The sequence below is a fragment of the Setaria viridis genome, chromosome 6 (assembly GCF_005286985.2).
Source record: "Setaria viridis chromosome 6, Setaria_viridis_v4.0, whole genome shotgun sequence".
Classification (NCBI taxonomy): domain Eukaryota; kingdom Viridiplantae; phylum Streptophyta; class Magnoliopsida; order Poales; family Poaceae; genus Setaria; species Setaria viridis.
Window position 1 is genome coordinate 32,932,788 of NC_048268.2, and position 20,544 is coordinate 32,953,331.

Here is a 20,544-nt window from a genome sequence, read left to right on the forward strand (position 1 = left end):
GTTTCGCGAGTTGGACCGACTCCACGATTCTGTCCATGTCTCTCTGGTGGCAGCAGAGATCGACGATGATGCAAGCTGCTGAAGCTCATCTCAGATGGCTGACTCCAAGGACCAAGGGAAATGTACAAACCGGAGAAACACATGGGACATGGCGGCTATGAAGCAGATGCTAAGCAGGTCTCCAACCTCTGTCTGAAATCAGACCAGGTGCCAGCTTTTAGTGATTTTGTTTTCCGTTTCTTGTCGGGCTATTCCTTCCAGAGTTCCAGGTCCTCGAGTGCGAAAGCCTCGAACCCAAGCGGCTCCGCGCTCCAGTGATGTCAGTCAAGCAACGTGCCATTTTTCTCGGATGCGAGAGCATCCTCGATGAGCAACTCTGCATAGGATGGAAGTATCGAGCCATCGGCGACACAAGCTCGTGTTTCATCAGCCAAGTCATCGATTATGATCAGTCCTTAGAGCTAGCCTGATCGGAACAGCCGGCACGGCTGCGGCTGCGGCTGCGGCTGCAAGCAAGCAGCTGCTACAGCCGGTGAGCTTTTCTTCGTTTCTAGCAGCAGCTGCATCCGCAGCCGAAGCTGCAGCATAAGCTCCGTTTCTAACTCTGTTGCTAACTGTGTCAGCCAGTCTGTTTTCGTTCTGTTTCTTCTGCAGAAGGTAAAACTGCTTTGAGCTGCGTTTCTCTCAGCTCTACTTGCTATTGTAAGAACTTAACTACTCCTGTATGTGGGGGGAAAAGAACCTGATGCTGCTGTTCACTATCCAACAACCGTGACAATACGAGGGGTCAGCCAACAGACTCGCAGTATCCTGTATCTTCAAGAGTATCGCATCCACAGACTAACAAACATTTCTAGGTTTAACAATTGAGGTTACCAGGCTTCATGGCAAACGACAGAGATGCTACGTTAAAAATTTCCATAAATCTTTCTTACACATGGCGCTCTTACGGCGCAAGTATGTTACAGATATACTGACAGGCACGTCAACGGTCAAAACGACATTCTGGCATTCCTGTGTAGCACTTTGCAACTCAGCAGAACAAATGCTACTACATCACACTAACAATCAGTCAAAACAAACTATAGGCACCTCCAATCAGCAACAAACACACATTGTTTAGCTGTACCTGCAGAGCACCCTGCATTTGAGAACCCGGTCCTGGACATAGAACCCAGGCATCACCATGAGCTTCACCTGCGACGATGGATGGTGCTGCGCCCGCTGCTTGTCGAACAGCACGTCCTCCATGTAGATCTGGTCGAAGGCCCTGTTCTCCTCGACCCGCAGTATCGTCAGCGGTGGGCTGAAGGAGAACGCCAGCAGGTGGAGCAGCCAGATGCACTTGGACGCCACGAAGAAGCACTGCAGCAGCTGCTCAGCCCACGGCCACGACCAGTTCAGGGTGGACACGATGCAGCTCATCTTCTGGTCACAGAAGCGGCTGAAGTCCTCGCAGTGGTACTTGGTGCCTTTCTTCAGGACCTCGTTCCAGCTCAGGTTGCGCAGGGCGACAAAAGAGGCGAAGTTCTCCTGCCGATCCTGCTTGGGGTCGAGGCACTTGGGCGACCCGTTCTTCTGGAACGTGCAGTTCTCAAAGTCTTGGTACATTGCTTGGTTCATCAGAGCTTCAAGATGGTACAGCACTAGTTTTGGGTGCTTGTCGTTGAGCGTAATTTGATAAGGTTGTAGGAGTAAATTTAGCTTATCTGATAGTCCATTGTCAGCATCTTCAACTTGTTGGATTAGTACCTTGCAGAACTGTTTTATGGAGAGACGGGCCTCGGATACGATCTGCAAAAATCCTTCCACCATAACTCCATGACTGACGGGCAAGGAATTGTCTCTGCTGCCACTAACTGATCTAGCTGATCTCTTTGAGTGAGATTGCATGTTCTTCGTGCTTGTTGCTTGCTTTAAAGCCTTCTTCAGTTCCGAACAGTATGCTTCCAGGCTCACTAGCTTGGTAGTCAATTCTCCTAATGATGATTTCATCTCCGATACTTCTTGCAGGGCGGCGTCCCTGTGCTCATTGGCTTCAACAACCTCTTTCTTCAGGGAGTCCAGCGAGAACACACCCCACTCCTTAAGAAGCTGTGACATGTTCTCGCATTCGATGGTGTTTGGTGACATGTCTGATTTCGGCTTCCTCTTTGACTTAGGTAAGAGCCACGAGAGAATATGTGGCCCTTTATGCCTTGTCCGGGAGAAGGCATCAGGGTGGTAGTTTGACAACGGAGCTGTGCTATCGAGGTTCTTCAGGGACTTGGCATCGGCTTCAGTGTCCCTGCTGATAGTCGCAGGCTTGCAGGTATTGCATGTCGTAACAGCCTTAAATTCAGTTAAGTCTGTCATCCGGCTGGCTGAACTGAGCAAACTGTCAGCAGAGAGGGCGGGCTGAAGGAAGGACGGATGGTTTCTGCATGCCATTCTGTTCCGCAGATGCTCGTTTGATGAAGAAAAGTGTAGCTCGCTGTTTGACGAAGAGAAGGTGTTGTGGTTGTCAAAGTCCGAGAAGGCCACTTCGTCTTCTAGGCCATCATGGTCCAATCCGATGCCACTCCAATTCTCAGACAGACTCCTGTTATCTTGGCGAATGTAGTTCATGCCACCCAAGGGCTCTTCATCATAAGTCTGAGGGAATTCATCAAACAAGCAGCAAGGCTTTTGTTTAGAAGATGAACCGGAATGGAAAGTACAGTAGCATGAAGCAAAACGAACATGATCTATGGGAAAATGTTGTACCACCAGACAACACATTTAACACAACCATTTAATGTTTCAGACTTTCAGTGGGCACATGCTAGTACCACACTGATCTGTTGATTCTGCACAACGGTTTTGAGTACAAAAGGACCCTAAAAAAATAAAAAAAAGAAGCTGGCATTTTGCTGTTTCCTTGGACTAAACCTTATTGTGATGTCCCAAGTTACTAGTCGTACTCACCCGCTTTGTAGCATACCAGAATTTTTAGGCCAACCTAACAGCTTAAAAAAAGTTTGGTTTTATGCTGATGAAATGGCTAATCCCACCAAACCGCATGAGTAGGATGCTCTTAGATGTCGACAGAAAAAACATTAGGTGGCAAAATCATTCCTCTGCAACTGTTACAAGTACAACAGGGAGAAAAAGATTATTTTCACAAATTCTTGATTTTTTCTGCCTCAATTTTTAGGACAATTTTTCTGCCTTCGATGGGAGTAACTGAAAACACCTAGACAATAGATCCATCATCAACCTACAGCTTTGCAAAGTAGAATGAAATACAATCAAGTGCCCACTTGTTCTAGTAGACTTGTAGCTTCACTCCAACCAAGTTGCATCGATCAGAGTGAAATCTACACCTAGAAATGAAGTTAAGCTCGGAAAAGAACATTCTCAAAACAAGAACAGCAATTGATTCCAGCACTGACTTAGCATCAAACAGCCACAAAATTTGCCAAAACATTAGCATGGAAAGGCAGAACATACGAATCCAGCACCAAAGGAGCCACCTTTTCACACACGCCCTTGCTCCTGGTACCAAGAAACAGTACACAAACAAGAGTGGTAGCAGGAGAATGCCAGAAGTTAAGAGGGTCCTCTTACCGGGGCGAACACGGGGTAGTCCTCGGAGCCGGCGGCCGGTGCCGCGAGTCCCGGCCTGGCGAGCGCCGGCGACGCGGCCGGCGGGAGGCGGATGACGGCCGGGCTCCGGCTGGCGCTGGCGTAGGCGCCGGCATTGGCGCCGCCCTGGAGGAGCGCGGCGTGGAGCGCGCGCAGCTCGACCGCCTTGGCGACGGCGGCCTGGATGTCCTGGCGCGAGGCCGGGAGCGCCGGCGGGAGGTAGGCGGCGGCGGCGGAGGAGGAGGTGGAGGTGGTGGCGTCCGCGGCCATGGCGCTGGCGACGGCGGGGGGAGCGGGTCAAAGGCCGCGCCCTCCGGCTGGTGGCTTCGCGCAGAGCCGCACTGAAGTTACTTCTGCTGGCGGCCGGAGGTCCGGTGGAGGGGGCCTCTCGTCATTGGGGCCTGGAAATTAATGTAGTGGAGACACTGGAGAGAGGGAAGGAATAATGGCCTCTTGCCTTCTTCCTCCTGGTTGGTTGGCTGGCCTGGCTGCTTTTGTTTGGAGAAAACAGAAAAGAAAGAGGCTCATCACTCACCAGCAGCTGCAGGTTGTGTGGGATTTTCTTATAAAAAAATGGTTGTGTGTGTGGGAGACCCCATCCTCTGATTTGTTTCTGTGCGATTCAGGCTGATAATGAAGGGACCATCTCTTGATTTGGAGGTGTTTAACCTTGTCCAAGAAGAACCGGAGGAGTGCGTATTAAGGCAGTGCCATACTGCCATTTAGCCCATCATACTCTGCTAATCTGTCATTGAAATGGCATCTTCCTTTTAGAGGGAGCGCATCCAAGAATTCCTGTAGCAGTAACTGATGCATCCATCACTCCCTGCAGTTCCCACTCTGACGACACCTCCCCCCCCCCCCCCCCCCCCCCCCCCCCCCCCCCCCCCCCCCCCCCGGGTAGGTGTGGCAATTGCACACTGCAGAACGCGGTGGCAACAGGCGCTGCTTGATTGCCTGCATCTTGTGCAGTGAGCTATGATTAGGCTGCTGAAGCTTTTTCCACGGAGCGCGTCCGGCCTGCAGTGGCAACTGTCGCTTGCCGTCGACAGCGCCAGCAGCAACGAGGCGGTCGGTGCCCACTCCGCTCCGGTCACGGCCCCGATGACGCCCCACATCAGCGGCTGCATGCGGCTGGCAGCCAGCCGTTCGGCTGCTGGCACAAGGAGCTGCCGTAGCAGCCTAGCGAGCAGGTGCTGCAGCCTCCTTTGTCAACACAGGTGCTGTAGTGGCTGTTCAATTGCTATCTCAATTGCTATCTTGGCTGCTGCAGCTCCAGCCGCAACACAAGCTGCAGCAGCTGTACCTGTGCGTGTTCATGACGGCGAGGGATCACCGGCCGGGCGGCAGGTGGTTTGCACATTCCCCGGCGATGGCGAGCCTTGCAAGCTTGGGGACACAATTAACGTCGTGAAAGCGTCCGGCATTAACTGTAGCGATTATCATGCATAGAAGGATTAGCCATGGCCAATCATGTATGGCATGCGTACAGGACGTTGTTATCAGGCAGACCTGTACTTGGCTCTATACTACTGTAGGGTTGTGCTCGGCTACTGTGCATTCACAGGCGTTGTACGTGCGCGGATGGTGAGATAGAGCTCGTTTTCAGCTGAATATTCAAAGGCACAAAATCGACTTGTACAGTTGTACTGCCGTCTTGTCCTGTTGTACTAGTATAACGTAGGCCCGTACGTGTTGTACTACTGGCTCTTCTTCTCCGTTTGGAGCTGCACAGTGTGCCGTGGATAGAACACATAGAGCAAGAACAGCTGTACTGTGGCACCGTGCAGCAGCATGAGTGTCGTAGGAGTAGGTGGTTGGAGAGTTCGAAGGCTGCCGCCTGCTGCTGTAGTGCACCAACGTGGCAGGGGGATGTCGTCTGCCTGATGATGATCCCGCGCCGTTAGTTTAATCAAATCTATAAAATGCCGTCCAATCCAATGATACCTCTCACTAGCAGAGTAGCAGTGGCATCCTGCAAGCAAAGCATTAGGGGACTGTGTGCAGCAACAACGCTTTTCGCTTTGTTAAATGCAAGCAGCGATCAGGCGAGCAGGGCCTGGGGCCGTGCTTTGTCGGAGCTGGTTCCGAGTGGTATTCAACGAGAAAGCGCCATGGCCGCTCTGACGACGGAGCACCATTTTTGCAAAGCTGTGCGATCCACGGGCGCATGTGAGCGCCCTGTGGCTGTGTCTGGGCTTTCTTTGGTTGTCTCTGGGGGAAAATAGTAGAAAGAAAGCGCTGTGTCGCCGCCGGCGTCGTCCCGGATAGGCAAAGGCTGGATGGGTTGCGTTGCGTGCCTGCGTGCCCGCGTGCCCTCGAGTTCGGAAAGGAAAAGCACCCCGGGCATAGCGGAGCATGTGGGCGACCGTCATCATCAGCGGCGAGACAGCGAGAGGGGAGTGGCGAGCCCTCGCCATTTTCAAAAGCCAGAGAAAGATCCGCGCGGTTCGTGTGGCGGCCGGGGAGAGACCTGCCGAGAACGAGAAGGAAGCGGGGATGGATACGGGCGGGCACCGCGAGAAATCTCTCGCATAGTCCCATACGCCTGCCCTGCCCGGGGGTCGTCGTGCCTGCTATCGTCGGGTTGCGACGCGGCGGCAGCCTTTCGCCAGGGCCGAAACGCACGGGGGCCGTGGCTGGGATGGGGGACGGCGTGCGCGCTGGGGCCTGGGGGACCGGGACCTGGCCAAAGCGACGGGAGGGCGGACACGTGCCGCCGAGGGGTAGATGCCAAAGCAGCCGCAGCCACAGCCAGCCAGCGCGGGTGCCGACGCCGCTTTTCGCTGCGCCAGCCAGCCCTCTGTCCCCCCGACTAGATCTCTCTCTCCCTCTGGCAGAGCCCGGCCCTGGTCTTCTTCGCGTGCTCGCACGCTCCTGCAGAACCATCGCGCCCCCCTCTGCCGCGTGCCGGCCCCGCGCGGCGCCGGATCTCGTGGAGGCCGCGAGCGCGAGATTTGCTCGGCGGGGGGGATTTTGCAAGTATATTGGGCCGGGCCGGTACGTAGGATACACACACATTGAGAACTTCTCTCTCCGAGTACCGATCGAAGTCGACGACTCCATGCCCATGATGCCACTACCAGGTGCCAACGACAAGATGCCACGATACGCCCCTCCATTGTTTGTGCTCCCAACTTTGCTAGCACGGGCATCGCTCCCAACTTTGCTAGCATGGGCATCGGGGGGCTGCACAGCGTAAGGAGTGATGCTCGAACGCTCTCTCCATTCCTGGCACTACTCTAATCGTACGCTGCGGGGCTTCGTTCAAACCCAATGCCACCCTTGTACGTAGCAAAATGGCTGACCTACTGGATACTGTGCGTAAGTGTGCGTCTAAATTGTGAAAAAAACTGTCAACATATTTGCCGTAAATTTACTTCTTGCCAATTGCCATGGACTTGAATGTGCCATTCGTGTGAGTTTAATTAACGTGTGTGTGTACCCCTACTTAGTTTTGGTGAATGCTGAACTAAAGCATACTTAGCAGCTGCATATATAAATAAATACACCTTTAATCCCTTGCAAGCAATAAATACATCAGGAGCACTATAATCAAAATAATAAAGAAGCTTGCTCTAAATTTAATGTCCATGCATATGATATTTTGCTAAACATGTTTGGTCGGCACCCCTTATGCATAATTCCTGGCTCCGCCACTGTGAGGCAGGTAAGAACTCCTCGTAAATACTATACATACAACCAATTTGCACAACTCCTTAAAATGGTTCAGATCACTTGTGGTTGATCATTTACGAATCAAAGGTTTCAAAGTACTTGGTTGCAAAAAGAAAACTATATTAGAGGGGCTGCACACTTGTATGTGAAGCATTCCCCGTCTCCCTCTTAGATGTTTCTGAGAGTCCCATATGAACATACATGGCATCCAAAACCAAATGATTGTCACTGATTCCTCTAAAAAATGTTTCGAGTACTTAATATGGACAGTATGGTTAGCAGTTAGTGCTTTATCATCGATAATTACAAAAGCTAAATCCACAGCCAAGTAAAACAAATGATCTGCTCCATAGCTCATCTGAAAGACATGAAGGGGCAGACATGAGAAGTATTCAGAATAAGTGAACAAAAGTTACAGAACCATTCTTGGTGGCTTATCTCCCAGGGATAAAGCCAAACATAATAATTGCAGATGATTTCCGAACATTTCTTAATGAGCTGACTCGAGTTACATTTTTAACATGCTCCCTATTTTTCACATGTACAGAAATGACAGATTTAAGCACTAGTGAACCCTTCCACTTAAAAAAGAAAAGGAAAATCGATTAGTGAACATAGATAGCTCGTAATGTAGAGGAGTCGGTTGTCGGTTAAGGGTAAAACAAGCACGCTAGCATCCAATAGTAACTTAGTACGATTGCAGCTAACAGTTTAAATCACTGTCGTGAAAACAATGATATACATCAGTGTAGTGAGGCCGTACCCACACAACAGTGGATCATGAAATATTCGCTCAATGAAGTTTTATTAAGCATCTACAGATCCGATGATAGAAATATCATGGACCATCAAAACAATAGCGTTATGAACTTCCTGACGTTCGCCACCAAAACCTAACAGAAAAGCTAATAGAAAGAGATCTCACGTAATGCCACCATTTCGGTGGAATGTAAAGCAGGTCCCCTTCCTCCAATATGCCATCTACGAATTCAAGATCCGCTGTCTTCGGGAACTCCTTTTCATCAATGCTGTCAAGATCTACCTGTTACACGGATTAGCACAATAAAATCACATGCAGATCAACTTGGTTTACAACAGAACTCAATAAACCTTATCAACAGTACAGAGCTTTCGATGGCAGACTGCTAATAGATTTGGGTTGTTACCAAGTAAAGTTGAATAGGAGGGTTCCCATAAGACAGGTTGACCAGGGCATCCAGAAGAAAATCTGGCACCATCACTAGTTATATGGCGTGGTTTGGCATATTCACTTTTTTCCCGGAATTAAATGACAAACTCACCACAGTTTCAAAATATCATAATCAAGTAGCATATTTGAAACAGAGCTTCAGAAATCCGAAATATTTAAAAGCAGGCAACAACGTAATTATGGACAACAAGGTAAAGTGCTACCTTTTTTGGCATCCAATCCAGTTTTAGTGTTATATATATGTCCCTTAAGCATGCAAACATCATTGACCTCAGAAAGTCTTCTATTCCGTATATATACAATGATAGTTTAAAACAGGTACATGTTACTTACCTGACTTTTCTTAGCATCAAGGTTACTTATTCCTAGAACTATTATAAAAAAACACTGTGTTTTCAGTCAACATCAAGGTTGCTCGTAGGTCATAGCATATTTGTTAGAGGTTCATAAAATTTTAAAAGCAGGAAACAAAATAGCATCCAATCAATATTTTTTCTTATACTCATGTCACTTTAGCATGCGAACATCATTGATCTCAAAAAGCTTCTATTCCATATACATAGTACAAGTACAAAATGGACTACACACCTGACTAGTATTGCTTAGCTTTGTCTCTGTGTGAGGGTACAGGTCCACAGATACAGAAGCAGGATAGAGTCTGAAATACTTCCTACCCAAAACCTGCCAACAAATAACAGCCAGACACATCAACTGATGTAGGATCTTAATCTACACAAAATCTGTCACTCTCAGCTTCAAAACAGTTATCAATCATAATCTATTCAAATAACTAACAGAACAAAGAACATCTATAGTTCCACAAACCTCTATACGTTATGAATTCCATTGTTACCACCATAACCTTTTAAGAATAGGCACAAACATGCTGATCTTTTTGTTACAAGTCAAACTAAAGAAAAATATGAGGACATGGTCCATACATCATGGTGGGTACCAAACAATCTGTTAAGGACCTGGCCTTTAAGAGTTTAGGGCAGAAGTGGCAAAAAATGAATAATGCAAGGACAATTTTTCTATGGGCACTCAAATAATCAAAGATGATTTCACCACCATTGAGGAACATGTGGTTTGAGATAGCAAAGCAACAGGCCAACATCAATCATTCAGTCAGTTCAGCTTGTTCAACACATAAATGTTGGTTTTTCAAAGTTAAACCAAGAATTTAATGGCCTTTCTCTCAGTACAGGGTTTGGTGGCCAGAAAGTAACTTGGCGGTGACCAAAGTGAAACAAGCACAGGATGCCCTACTCCAGCACGTCCCAATAAATAGTTGTATAATATTGAAATGATAGGAAGTGTTAAACCATGTTTTTCCTGTGATTTGTTGTTTGTATTAAGGGCTTGTTGATTTTAAGTTTAAGCAAAGAAATGAAAAAGGTACTTTCTGTAAGACTTGGCTAAAATGCCCAATTTTATGTTTAACATTACAATGGGAACAGTGGTTTCTGAAAGCAGCAAAAATATGCAAAGCAGCGGATCGCTAGAAGTTTTCCTGAAAGCCATTTATCAATCAAAATATCCCCACTAAATAGAAGTGGGGACAGAGAAACAACACCATCATATCACAAGCAATAATAACAAGAAAATAGAAGTACAAATGAATACTGATACAATAAATAAAATGGTCGACTTATTAAACATGGCACGTTAAATAGATATTATTGATTGTAACCAACAGGAATTGAGCCTAGCTGAGTTGGTCGAGGGTGTCAAGGCCAATTTGGGTGCCTGTTTCTTCTTAATTAAAAAGCCACCTATTTCCTCCTAGGTTGGTCGACATTTGTTTTATTGATTGTAATCAGCCCACATAACTCAAGAATACAGACATGAAGGTTTAAACAGAGACATTATTTGCGTCATACCTGAGCAAAAAGGTTGTGATGTGGGTCATGATGCAGTGGGGTCACGGTCCCATGAGGGCTGAACCAAGCGTTAGGTGACTGGAGTTCACCGCCGCCAGCACAACAGTACTCAGGAACTGTAATGTCTTCACGGAGCTCCTTTATCTGTCAAATGTTATAAATAAAATCCAATAGCTAGCTAGGTAAGTAACTGCTTAGACAGTAGATGCATATATCAAGCTGCTACACAATTTATTACCTGGTCAAACAATGGATGCTGTGCTACATATGCCAGGTTTGCAGAATCACTTGACCACATCCTCTCAAGAAATTGAGAAAATGTGATAAGCTCCTGTTTCCACTCAGTACATGCATGGTTTTTCCCAACCTGCAACACCATTTGTTATGAGTGAACCTGGACCATACATCACAAAAAAAAATGTTGAAGGACATACACCACAATGTTCAACCAGAATGTAGACCTAACTTAATCCGAACCAAGCTAAAGTCCAGGATCAACGTGAAGCAGCAATTGCTTATGGACAGGATTTGCAATCAATGGAAAATAAAGGCCACACATTTTTGCAAATTGCATGAATGCAAGAAAATTTAATGCAGATGATTGGCTCAGACAAATCAGCAATCTCAAATTTCAAGCAACTTCTAATAACAAGCCATTGAAGAATTTGGTTCCATACTCATATCTTTTTTCCCATACTAGATGGTAAAGGAATCACTGTAAGCAGAAGCATGGCAAATTCTCAGGACTAATGGTTAGCCTATGAAAATAAAGTATACAAGATTAAAAGTTAAAAAAAAATCTTCAACCATCAACAATGATATAAAAACATACAAGATTAACAGGTTAACTAATGGAGCACGGGATGCCATAAATGGTCAAATGTAACACATGATAAAGTTCAGGCTGTACAAAGTCCTAGGAACTCAGAAGTTAATTTTTTCGACCTGGAATTTGACATTGATCTATGTTACACATCAAATTTACACCTTCAGTAGTTAACTTAGGTGGCATAGTGCAAAGGATAAATTGTGGGACAGACAAGACGCTACAATATTACCGTTGTTCCTCAAACCAGCCGAAACTGAACTCCTGAAAATCAAGCTTGAATGCTTAACGGCAACTGGCCAAATTGGATGTGTTACTATGTTTTCCCCCAAACAACAGCAAATTATTTGCAATTTTACATGTCAGTTATCAATGTCTAGGAGTGTAAGTAAGTCACCTCAACAGGAATAGTCCGATCTCCAGCTATCCTCTCTAGGTAGTTTATGTCCTTCCACTTTGTCCTTGCGGGCCAATGATCAATGCAGCCACTGAGTATAACAGGGGACTCACATATAAAGTAATCACGTATAAATGCCTCCAAAGAAATGCATGACCGCCTCTCAATTTGCTTACAAGATAGGGACTTCACTGGTAGAAGTTTGAGTACCTGAAACAAATTATCATATCAAACGGCTGTAGATATGGCAGATTAAATTCCTCATGTGGTCCCCATCTTGGTAAAATTTGGTCATACAAAGGAGAAAGTTAGTGAATAATTTTCCCCAAAAAGAATCAGTCCACATGGTAAGCCATAGCTTGGAGAAATATTAAGTCTGGAAAGGGTAATTAGTATCTTTCAGGAGTGGTAACTTAGGATGGAACACCAACAAAATCAGATAATTGCGGCAAAGAAGTACTCTGTCAACAATTTTTTCAGCTAATCCAGACAGCATGCTCCAATTGTCCACTGACATAAAGAAATGGGATTACGCTACTTGGGTATGTAACACCTGAATTAATCAAGAAGGTCCTGAAACTTTTCTTTACCAAGTGGCTGACAAATGATAAAACGAACCCAGCATTCCTGCCGGCATGTTCCCCACTTCTGTGAAAATAACTAGCTTGTTTAGTAGAGAAAAAATTGAGGCACCTGTAAGACCAGTTAAAGTTAGTGCACGGACCTAAAAAGGCACGATAGCACGGCATTAGGGACCTGGGATGCAGTCTTCAGACATGAACAAACGCTGTCTGCTGCTAGGTGCAGACAGCGTTGAGATGAAACGCTGGTGGGTCAGGGGACGTTTGCCAAGGAAAATGAGAACACTACCCGAACCACTTCGAATAACAATTCGAGACCAATGTCACCGGTAACGCCGTGCAAAATTAACTCTAGCTAGCACTACATTTCCATGAAGCAATCCACACGAGCAGATGCGAGATCGTAGTAAGGCAGAGAGGCGGCTGAGATACTCACATCGGCAGGGTCTCGGTCCCCCGCGATCCCTTCCTTCCACCTCTCCACATTTCCACCGGTCACCGCCTCCGCCTCGCCGCCGCTGCGGTCGGCGACGACCCTGGCGATGGCGTCCTCGAGCTCCGCGCGGAGGAGCCCCCCGCCCATGATGAGGCCCATGTCGAGCGCCCGGAGCGCGGCGCGAAGGTCGCCGCCGTTCCCACCGGCCGCGCGGAGGGCGGCCACGTGGAGGCAGGCGAGCGCGTAGGCGTCCCGCCACGCGGCGCCCACCTCGTCCCGCGGCGCCGAGTGCAGCTGCTCCCACGCCATCTCCCGCGCCGCCTCGGCCGCGCGGACGTCCCCGGCCGCCGCCTTCTCCGCGGAGGCCACGAACGCGAACCCGCCCTCCTCCGTTATCTGCCGCAGCAGCGCCGCCCGCTTCTCCTCGCCGCCGGTGGCCATTCGCCGTCGTCGGAGGGCAGCGCGGCGGTGGCTGCGGAATTCAAAAGCGCAAAAAGCCTCAGCGATATTTCCTGGGGCTCCGTGCACCCGACCGACCGCCCGAGCGAGTGAGGCGGCGCCCGTGGAGGCGGGGATTTACGGCTGTGCCCTCTGGCTGTGGGGGGTGAGATATTTTTGCACGAGATATTTTGGTGTCAACGGCTACGAAGCGAGAGACGGTGACATCGGTGTGTCGCGACTTGCGAGCTGGGGGCCCTTGCGAAGAAAGATGGTTCTGGTAGGTTCTGGAAAGTTCAGAAGCTGGGGATCACGTGGAACAATAGAAAAAGAGACGGAGGAGGAAGATATTTCAGGGGACGCTCCGTGGCTCTATTGGAGGTGCTCCACCACGCTACTCTGATTAGAGGGCAAATTACTCAGTGACACGTGTCGTGTCACTTTATGGTCGGTGTTATTTTCAACATTCCATTGATTGTTTTACTATCGAGTCAAACTGAGTTTTCACCTCTTTTTTATGCTGGAAGCTCAACTGCATACGAAGAGGTGCATGCGGTAGCAGGAGACATGCCCTTCCACGGAGACCAGACCCAGACGCTCGTATATATATGCACACTTAATTTTATATATTTTATGCTCCTATAAGCACCTCCAAAAAATTGACTCAACAAATTCTCGAGATTGACGAAATCACTCCTCACGTTTCATTATTAACGGGCAAGTCACCTACCACTAAAGAAAAAAATAGCACCAATTGAATCTTGTATTGGTTCGGTAGTAATCGGACCGGTGGCTTTTTCCATACTCTCTCCGTCCCAAAAAACTGTTTGTTTAGCCTTCAAAATTTGTCCAGTGTCCATATAACTTTCAGAAAATCCAACAAAGACCCTCATAATACCTTCTGACCCAGTTAACAAATCGATCATTTACTCCCACCATCAATGTCCGAGCCAGATTCGCTAAATAAGAAGACTAATAGGTCCAACAATTAGTGAAGCATGCATGCATAATTAATTCTACTAAGTAATTCATCCGATTAAGAAGAGTTATTAGGGGTACTTTGGACTTTTAGCATTGCTACTATCTTGTCTAAACTTTTCTAAACAAACAATCTTTATAGGATAGAGGGAGTAAGCGATAAAATAGTTAGAATTTTGACGAACTATTTGTTCCACTATAGTAAAAAAAAAGATTTCACCTTTGTAAGGCTAATTTCACTGTCATTGCACTGTTATCAGGATTTGGGAACTAGCTAACTGTGGCTGTACTCTCCCTTCTCTTTTCTTAAAAAAATTATAAAATCAGCTAAATTGCTGAGAAATTTAGTTTATAAAATTTTTCATGAAACTTCCCGGAGACTGTCACACTCTCTCTCGTCCAAATTTGCTGACAATCATCTTGCAGTGCAGTACTAAAATAAGCGGGTGACATGTCGAAGATGCTTTATGCAACCTCAGGGGCGGCGAGATATTTTGGCGATGGCGACGTATAAAAGCTTGCGTGTACCAGGAGCATCGTGCCGGCTACGTGTGTGGCGCGTAGAACTTCCACGTCACGCCGGTCTCCACCTGCCGATTGGTGTGTCGACCTCCCGCGCCACGTCACTGGCGCCACAGTGACCAGGAATCTCTGACGCACGCAATAGTGCGAGGTAAAGTTGAGCAGCTAAAATTTGCTAAATTTTAGTTGCTAAACTTTAGCAAAAAGTTATTTGGATACTCCTACTAAAAGATATTTAATAAGCTGTAAAAAGACCTATCTACCCTTATTAAAGGTGCGCAGGAGGAGGAGACAAACAATAAATGAGGGGTATAGATGAGAGGTATAGGTTGTCCAACCCACCTTTTAGCAAGTTTTAGCAATCAAAAACTTGCTAAAGTGCTAAACTTTAGCAACTCAACTTTAGCAAGTTTTAGCAAAGGTGTTTGGCAGTTTAGCAGCTAAAAGTTGCGCAACTAAAATTTAGCAAGGTGGACTCAAACGTCCCATTTTTCTTGAAAAAGGGGGGGAGGGGGGGGGGGGAATCCTCAGAAAAATCAGGGCGCTAGTACACTGAAAGTATCTAGCTAACCTTTCAAATCGCAGCTCGCAGCGACTCCTTACCGACGACTGAAGGAATCTTCCGCTTGGCACACATATATCGAAAGAAAATATAACCGTCGTTTTCACCTGCTGATTGCGCACCGGTCATTCATTAATTTGTGTTTGGACTTTGGACAGTGGAGGGCGGTGCATTTTTTTGCTCCATTCATCAGAGCAGGATGAGTTCGTCACAAGTAGCTGAAACAACGTCACCTAATGGAAGAGACTGATGCAAACGCATAGTGGATCACCAATCGGGCCTTTGTGCGTCTGGACCAAAATCTTTTCTGCATCTGATTCATAACTGGGCCGACTCGTCCCCTATTCATTCACATGGCCCATAAAACTTGTGTGCGGCGGTAAAGCCCCCTTTAGGACCATAAAATGTTTATCAGGCCGACTTTAACGATCACCTTTAGGCTGGCCCAATAAACTAGTGGCTTCTTCTTCCAGGTTCCCAATACATCGAACCTGGACGCTTTAGTGGACAGCTCGTTTGCTAAGCGTGTCCAGATTCAACGAACCTCTCCCGCTACTACACACGGAAATACTGGATCTACCGAATGGGCAGGGACTGAATCAGCAGCGCATGATCCCAATAATAGCATGGGACTCACAAGTATCTTTTCACAATCAGACGCCATTTAAATGTTAATCCGCGATCTCGAAGCACAGAAATGCCGCCGTCACGCATGAGATCAACCAGATCGCCAACTCTTCTCCAGGACACGACAAAACATACAGCTTGTTTCCTCTTGCTGAAGGAAAGCTAACGAGCTGTCATTGCACCGAGGATTCTCAAGAAATTATCTGGGAGATCTTACCGATAATCCTGATTGGATTTACTTTTTTTTAACGAAAAGAATGCGACGAATTTGTTCTGTTCCCAACATCTTTAGTTTTCTTGGATCATCGACGAATCACCGAAAAAACAGAGTTTAGGTGAGCCAGGATGGTCGATTTCTCACTTTCCAAGGATGGAGATGCCTGGCGCACTTAGCCAAATCGAATTGAGCAAAGGATGGAGATGCCTGTGGCTAAGATCGATTTGGCCCGTTTGGAACAGAGCAATTTTCGTTTGCTACTAGTAAAAAGATTGGAAAATCTGATGTGCCCTCGGTGATGCAGCAAACAAGGAATGGAGTGGACCCAGGCACCCAGCTCGGTAGAATGGGATCTTCCGTGGGAAGCATGGTGTGCCAGCTCAAATAGTTACCTAAAACTGGCGCATTGCATCCCAATTGACAGCACCAACTGTATTTCTGTTTTTTACTTGGCCACCGACTGTATTTTGGTATTGTATTTTCTATTTTTAAAAGGAAATAAATGTGGATTTTTTTAAAGAAAAGAATGGGTAAAATTTCCTCACACCTCGCGTCACGAATGGGTTGCCTTTTTTGGCTCGCTCGCGCTCTCGTTGTTTCCACTTTCCACCGCCGCCGTCTCCTCGCTCCTCCTCCCTCCCCCATTTTTGGCTCCTTCCATTTTTCCTCCCAAATAAAACCAGCCGGCAGCCGCAACGGAGGCGCAAACCCCCTACGAACCCGACCGCAAATTCTCCTCGCGGCCCGCCGCCGTGGCGTCCGTCCCTTCGACGAGGTACGAACAGCGCCGGACGTCGTCGGTTTCGCCGGAGGAGTTTTTTTTTCCGACTTGGGATTGATGATTATCCGTGTTCGTGCTTGTGGGTTGCGCCCGTCGTCGCTCGATTCCTCTCGTTGCGTCCCTCCGCGGCTGGGGTTCGTTCTGGATTCGGATTGGTCTGTCGACGGCGGTAGCGCAGGGTCATGGGGGTGGTTGGGGATGGTTAGTGCGGTCGTTGGATGGATATACGGGTTGAAATTCCTTTAATTCTAGAAAATGGTGCTGTTCGTAGAATACTAGCTTTATTTCAATCGTCCTGCTTGTGATTTTGGCTGCAACAGTGTTGAGTTTTGGTTACATGTGTATTTCTTCGGACTGCAAGGTTTGCTCCGAGTTCCCATTAAATTGCCGAATGTAGTGAATCGCTTACTTATTCTTTTCAGTTTATGCCTACTATTGTTGGATTACGCGGTGTGCTAAAATATTCTGATTGCTAGGAAACATATCCCTTTTTTATTGCAATTGTAAGGTTATTCTTTAGTGACTTGCATTGTATGTTTTTTTAGATTCTGACCACATGCATAATCTGGGCAGGTTGTTGCAATTCCTTGTTCGAATATTTGATGAATGAGGATACAAACCAACTGGGCGCAACAAGTTTGATGGTGTGACTACACTGGGTTTTTGAAGAAGACTAGTAGAACCAATCTTTCAATGGACCATCTTGCTATTCTTGCGTCTGAAGTAGATGATGCATCAGACTTTGATGTTGATGGCATCAACAGCCTCAGTGAGAATGATGTCAGTGACGAGGAGATTGATGCTGAGGAGCTGGCCCGTCGAATGTGGAAAGACAAGATCAAGCTCAAGAGGATCAAGGAGAGGCAGCAGAAGCTTGCTCTGCAGCGGTTGGAACTGGAGAAGTCCAAGACGAAGAAGATATCCGATCAGGCCCTTCGAAAGAAGATGGCAAGGGCCCAGGATGGCATTTTGAAGTACATGATCAAGCTGATGGAGGTGTGCAATGCGCGAGGGTTTGTGTATGGGATCATTCCTGATAAAGGGAAGCCTGTCAGTGGTGCATCAGATAACATTAGAGCCTGGTGGAAGGAGAAGGTGAAGTTTGATAAGAATGGACCAGCGGCGATCACAAAATACGAGGTCGAGAACTCGATTCTGAGTAATGCCAAGAGCAATGGAGCCAAGGATCAGCATAGTTTGATGGATCTCCAAGATGGCACTCTGGGTTCATTGCTTTCAGCACTGATGCTACACTGCAGCCCACAGCAACGAAGGTATCCGCTGGATAAGGGTGTGCCGCCCCCATGGTGGCCATCAGGGAATGAGGCATGGTGGTCTTCACTGGGCCTTCCAAAGGGAGAAGCGCCTCCATACAAAAAACCACATGATCTAAAGAAGGTTTGGAAAGTTGGAGTTCTGACAGGTGTAATCAAGCACATGGCCCCAAACTTTGATAAGATCAGAAATCATGTAAGGAAGTCAAAGTGTTTGCAGGACAAAATGACTGCAAAAGAGAATCTGATTTGGCTTGGTGTTTTACAACGTGAGGAGAAGTCTGTTAACAGTTTTGGCAATGCTTTGTCAGAGATAACGAGAAATGAGGACATATATAGCAGCAGTGATGAGTATGACGTTGACCGCTTGGAGCAGCCTCCTCATTCTACATCATCCAAAGAGGATGAGGACACTCAGCCTGTTTTGCAGATAAGAGGGAAGAAAACCTCAACTAGGGAGAATAAGAGAAGGCGTCGTGATAAATCCTCCAACCAAGTAGTTAGTAAGGAAGACATGACTAAATCTCGGCAGCAGCAAAGCCCCTCAGGCCACCCTCCAGTTGCTGAGGATGAGGTTGAAGTGACACAAAGAAATGATAATCCACCAGAAATAGTGAGCAGTGCAATTGGTGACGTGAACATATTTGACCCATTGGATGTTGTGGGCATAACTAACCAGCCAGCATGCGACCCTATCCCTACATATGGGTCTTTACAACAGCACGGAGATTACCAAGGGAATTTCCTATCTCCTGGTGCTGCTCTCAACAACTACAACAGTAACCAGGCTGCAAGTGCTGCTCTCAACAAGCACAACAATAACCAGGCTGCAAGTGCTGCTCAATCAAGCACATATCTGAGCGATCCACCTCTGGCTTGTGAAGGCAGTGACATTGCCAACTCATGGTCTGGACACTCGTTTCGACAGGATGTTGGTCATGGGCCTATTGGTTTTAATCCTTCGGCGATTGTTCAGGCGTCGTCAATGCAGCAGCAGCAACCACTGCCTATGGATCACCATGTGCCTATAATGGGCACAGGAGCGCTGTCCGGGAACGGTTCTTACAGCTATCCTGCGGCAGGGAGTGGGCATTCGGGGACTGTTGCTAGCAAAGCCGAACAGCTCATGGATGATCCTTTCTTTGGCGAGGCCACTGATAAGTTTGCAGGCAACTCATTTGGTGGGCTTCCTTTGAGCCTCATTCCTATCAGTAGCCCGATCCCTTACCTCGATGAATTGCTGGACGACGATGACTTGATGCAATACCTGGGCACATGACACAGGTAATTTCCTTTTCAACATCACTTTTTTGGTTACCCAGAATATGACTTATCAATTTCGTTTGCATCGCGACCTATACTGGTGTATCCAATTCCTTACTAGGCCAGTTCTCATGTTTGCAGTGTCCAATACCTGATGACTGTGGATAGGTGGTTCAGCATGCTTGTGCCGCCTGTTGTGGGAAGTGTTGGTGACGTCCTGGTGGGTGTTGCTGCAGCTACTGCTCCTGAACCATCCGGGGCGCCGTGGTGATTAGCTATTGATTTGTAAGAATAGAATAATACCCTAAAATTTAGGGTGCTCGATCTCTTGACTGTACTGGGTGCCAAATGCCATACTGCTATTAGCCTTGAACTTAGCCTCTAGAAATACTCGTTAGGAACTTGTGTCATCATGTGGCTGGCTGGTGGAGAATTTCCGGATCTGGTAAAAGCATTTTATTTTATTGTTAGTGTACATACATTCTTGTTAGTTTTTCTGTTGAGCTGGGTGCCCATGTCTGCCTTTGCATTTTTTTTCAATTTCATGGTAGTGCCTACCTGTTGAATGATGATCAGCAGCTATGATCATCGAGACATGTATATCACTATAGCAGCCTCGCAGCGCAGCTCATGGTTCCATGCTTGTTGCTGAGCAGTAAGGCTTGCCGCTTGCGCCATGTTTCGCCTGCAGCTTGTTCTGCGTCTCAGTGAGATGGCGACGTTCAGCTTCGGCCAGCAGGCCGCTGGAACGCGAATGAAGCCTATTCGGGCCTGTTCAGCCCACTTTCAACTTCCTGGCCTCCATGGGCTGGCCTAGCTCGTCTTTATGAATTGGGCCTAATATAATGGACATTATGGACCTGATGATGTCTCTCACTCAGCCCAGTTCCGAACGACACAGCGCGTCTCCCCCCCCCCCCCCCCCCCAAAAAAAAAAAAAAAAGAAAAGAAAAAGACACAGCGCGTCTTGAGTCTGACTGAACAAATGGCACCAACCATAGCACGATCAAGTGCAATGCACGGCACGGCTCACACACGGCGCAACAACAAGTCTTTGTGCAGTCACCGTTAGATGTTACCGCGCACGTGGCCCGTCGTTCTCACGGGTATGATTGAGAAGAGAAGAGAAGAGGAGGAAAATCAACCCCGCGCAGAAACTTTAACAACCAAGAGCGCGTACGGCCAACAACCACAAAGTTCCCATCTCCTTCTACTGTGTACACTTGAGAAACCACGAGGAAAGTGAAGCGAAGCCCGCGGAGAAG

The 20,544-nt window shown here is 47.4% G+C and overlaps 3 protein-coding genes across 3 annotated transcripts; 1 reads left to right on the plus strand and 2 right to left on the minus strand.

Moving 5' to 3' along the window:
- Positions 1-881: 881 nt before the first annotated feature.
- On the minus strand, positions 882-4,413 carry LOC117861611 (IRK-interacting protein). Its single transcript, XM_034745186.2, has 2 exons — positions 3,589-4,413; positions 882-2,634 (listed from the first exon to the last, which is right to left on the minus strand). Exons 1-2 carry the CDS (start codon positions 3,874-3,876, stop codon positions 1,120-1,122), a joined length of 1,803 nt encoding a protein of 600 aa, XP_034601077.1. The 5' UTR covers positions 3,877-4,413; the 3' UTR covers positions 882-1,119.
- Positions 4,414-7,331: 2,918 nt separating this feature from the next.
- LOC117861409 (lysine-specific demethylase JMJ30) lies at positions 7,332-13,199 on the minus strand. Its single transcript, XM_034744963.2, has 7 exons — positions 12,618-13,199; positions 11,601-11,810; positions 10,616-10,744; positions 10,378-10,521; positions 9,083-9,175; positions 8,210-8,326; positions 7,332-7,642 (listed from the first exon to the last, which is right to left on the minus strand). Exons 1-7 carry the CDS (start codon positions 13,056-13,058, stop codon positions 7,355-7,357), a joined length of 1,422 nt encoding a protein of 473 aa, XP_034600854.1. The 5' UTR covers positions 13,059-13,199; the 3' UTR covers positions 7,332-7,354.
- A 3,337-nt stretch (positions 13,200-16,536) lies between these two features.
- LOC117862141 (ETHYLENE INSENSITIVE 3-like 3 protein) lies at positions 16,537-19,769 on the plus strand. The gene is made up of 3 exons (XM_034745656.2): positions 16,537-16,736; positions 17,316-19,300; positions 19,421-19,769. The coding sequence occupies exon 2, from the start codon at positions 17,436-17,438 to the stop codon at positions 19,293-19,295; it is 1,860 nt and encodes a 619-aa protein (XP_034601547.1). The 5' UTR covers positions 16,537-16,736; positions 17,316-17,435; the 3' UTR covers positions 19,296-19,300; positions 19,421-19,769.
- The last annotated feature ends 775 nt before the right edge of the window (positions 19,770-20,544 follow it).

Coding starts and splice junctions, on each gene's coding strand:
- LOC117861409 (XM_034744963.2), bottom strand. CDS start 13,058: ATGGCCACCGGCGGCGAGGAGAAGCGGGCGGCGCTGCTGCGGCAGATA. Junction 11,811..12,617: donor GGGACCGAGACCCTGCCGAT/GTGAGTATCTCA, acceptor AATTTGTTTCAG/GTACTCAAACTTCTACCAGT. Junction 10,745..11,600: donor ATCGGACTATTCCTGTTGAG/GTGACTTACTTA, acceptor ATGGTGTTGCAG/GTTGGGAAAAACCATGCATG.
- LOC117862141 (XM_034745656.2), top strand. CDS start 17,436: ATGGACCATCTTGCTATTCTTGCGTCTGAAGTAGATGATGCATCAGAC.
- LOC117861611 (XM_034745186.2), bottom strand. CDS start 3,876: ATGGCCGCGGACGCCACCACCTCCACCTCCTCCTCCGCCGCCGCCGCC. Junction 2,635..3,588: donor ACTACCCCGTGTTCGCCCCG/GTAAGAGGACCC, acceptor GAATTCCCTCAG/ACTTATGATGAAGAGCCCTT.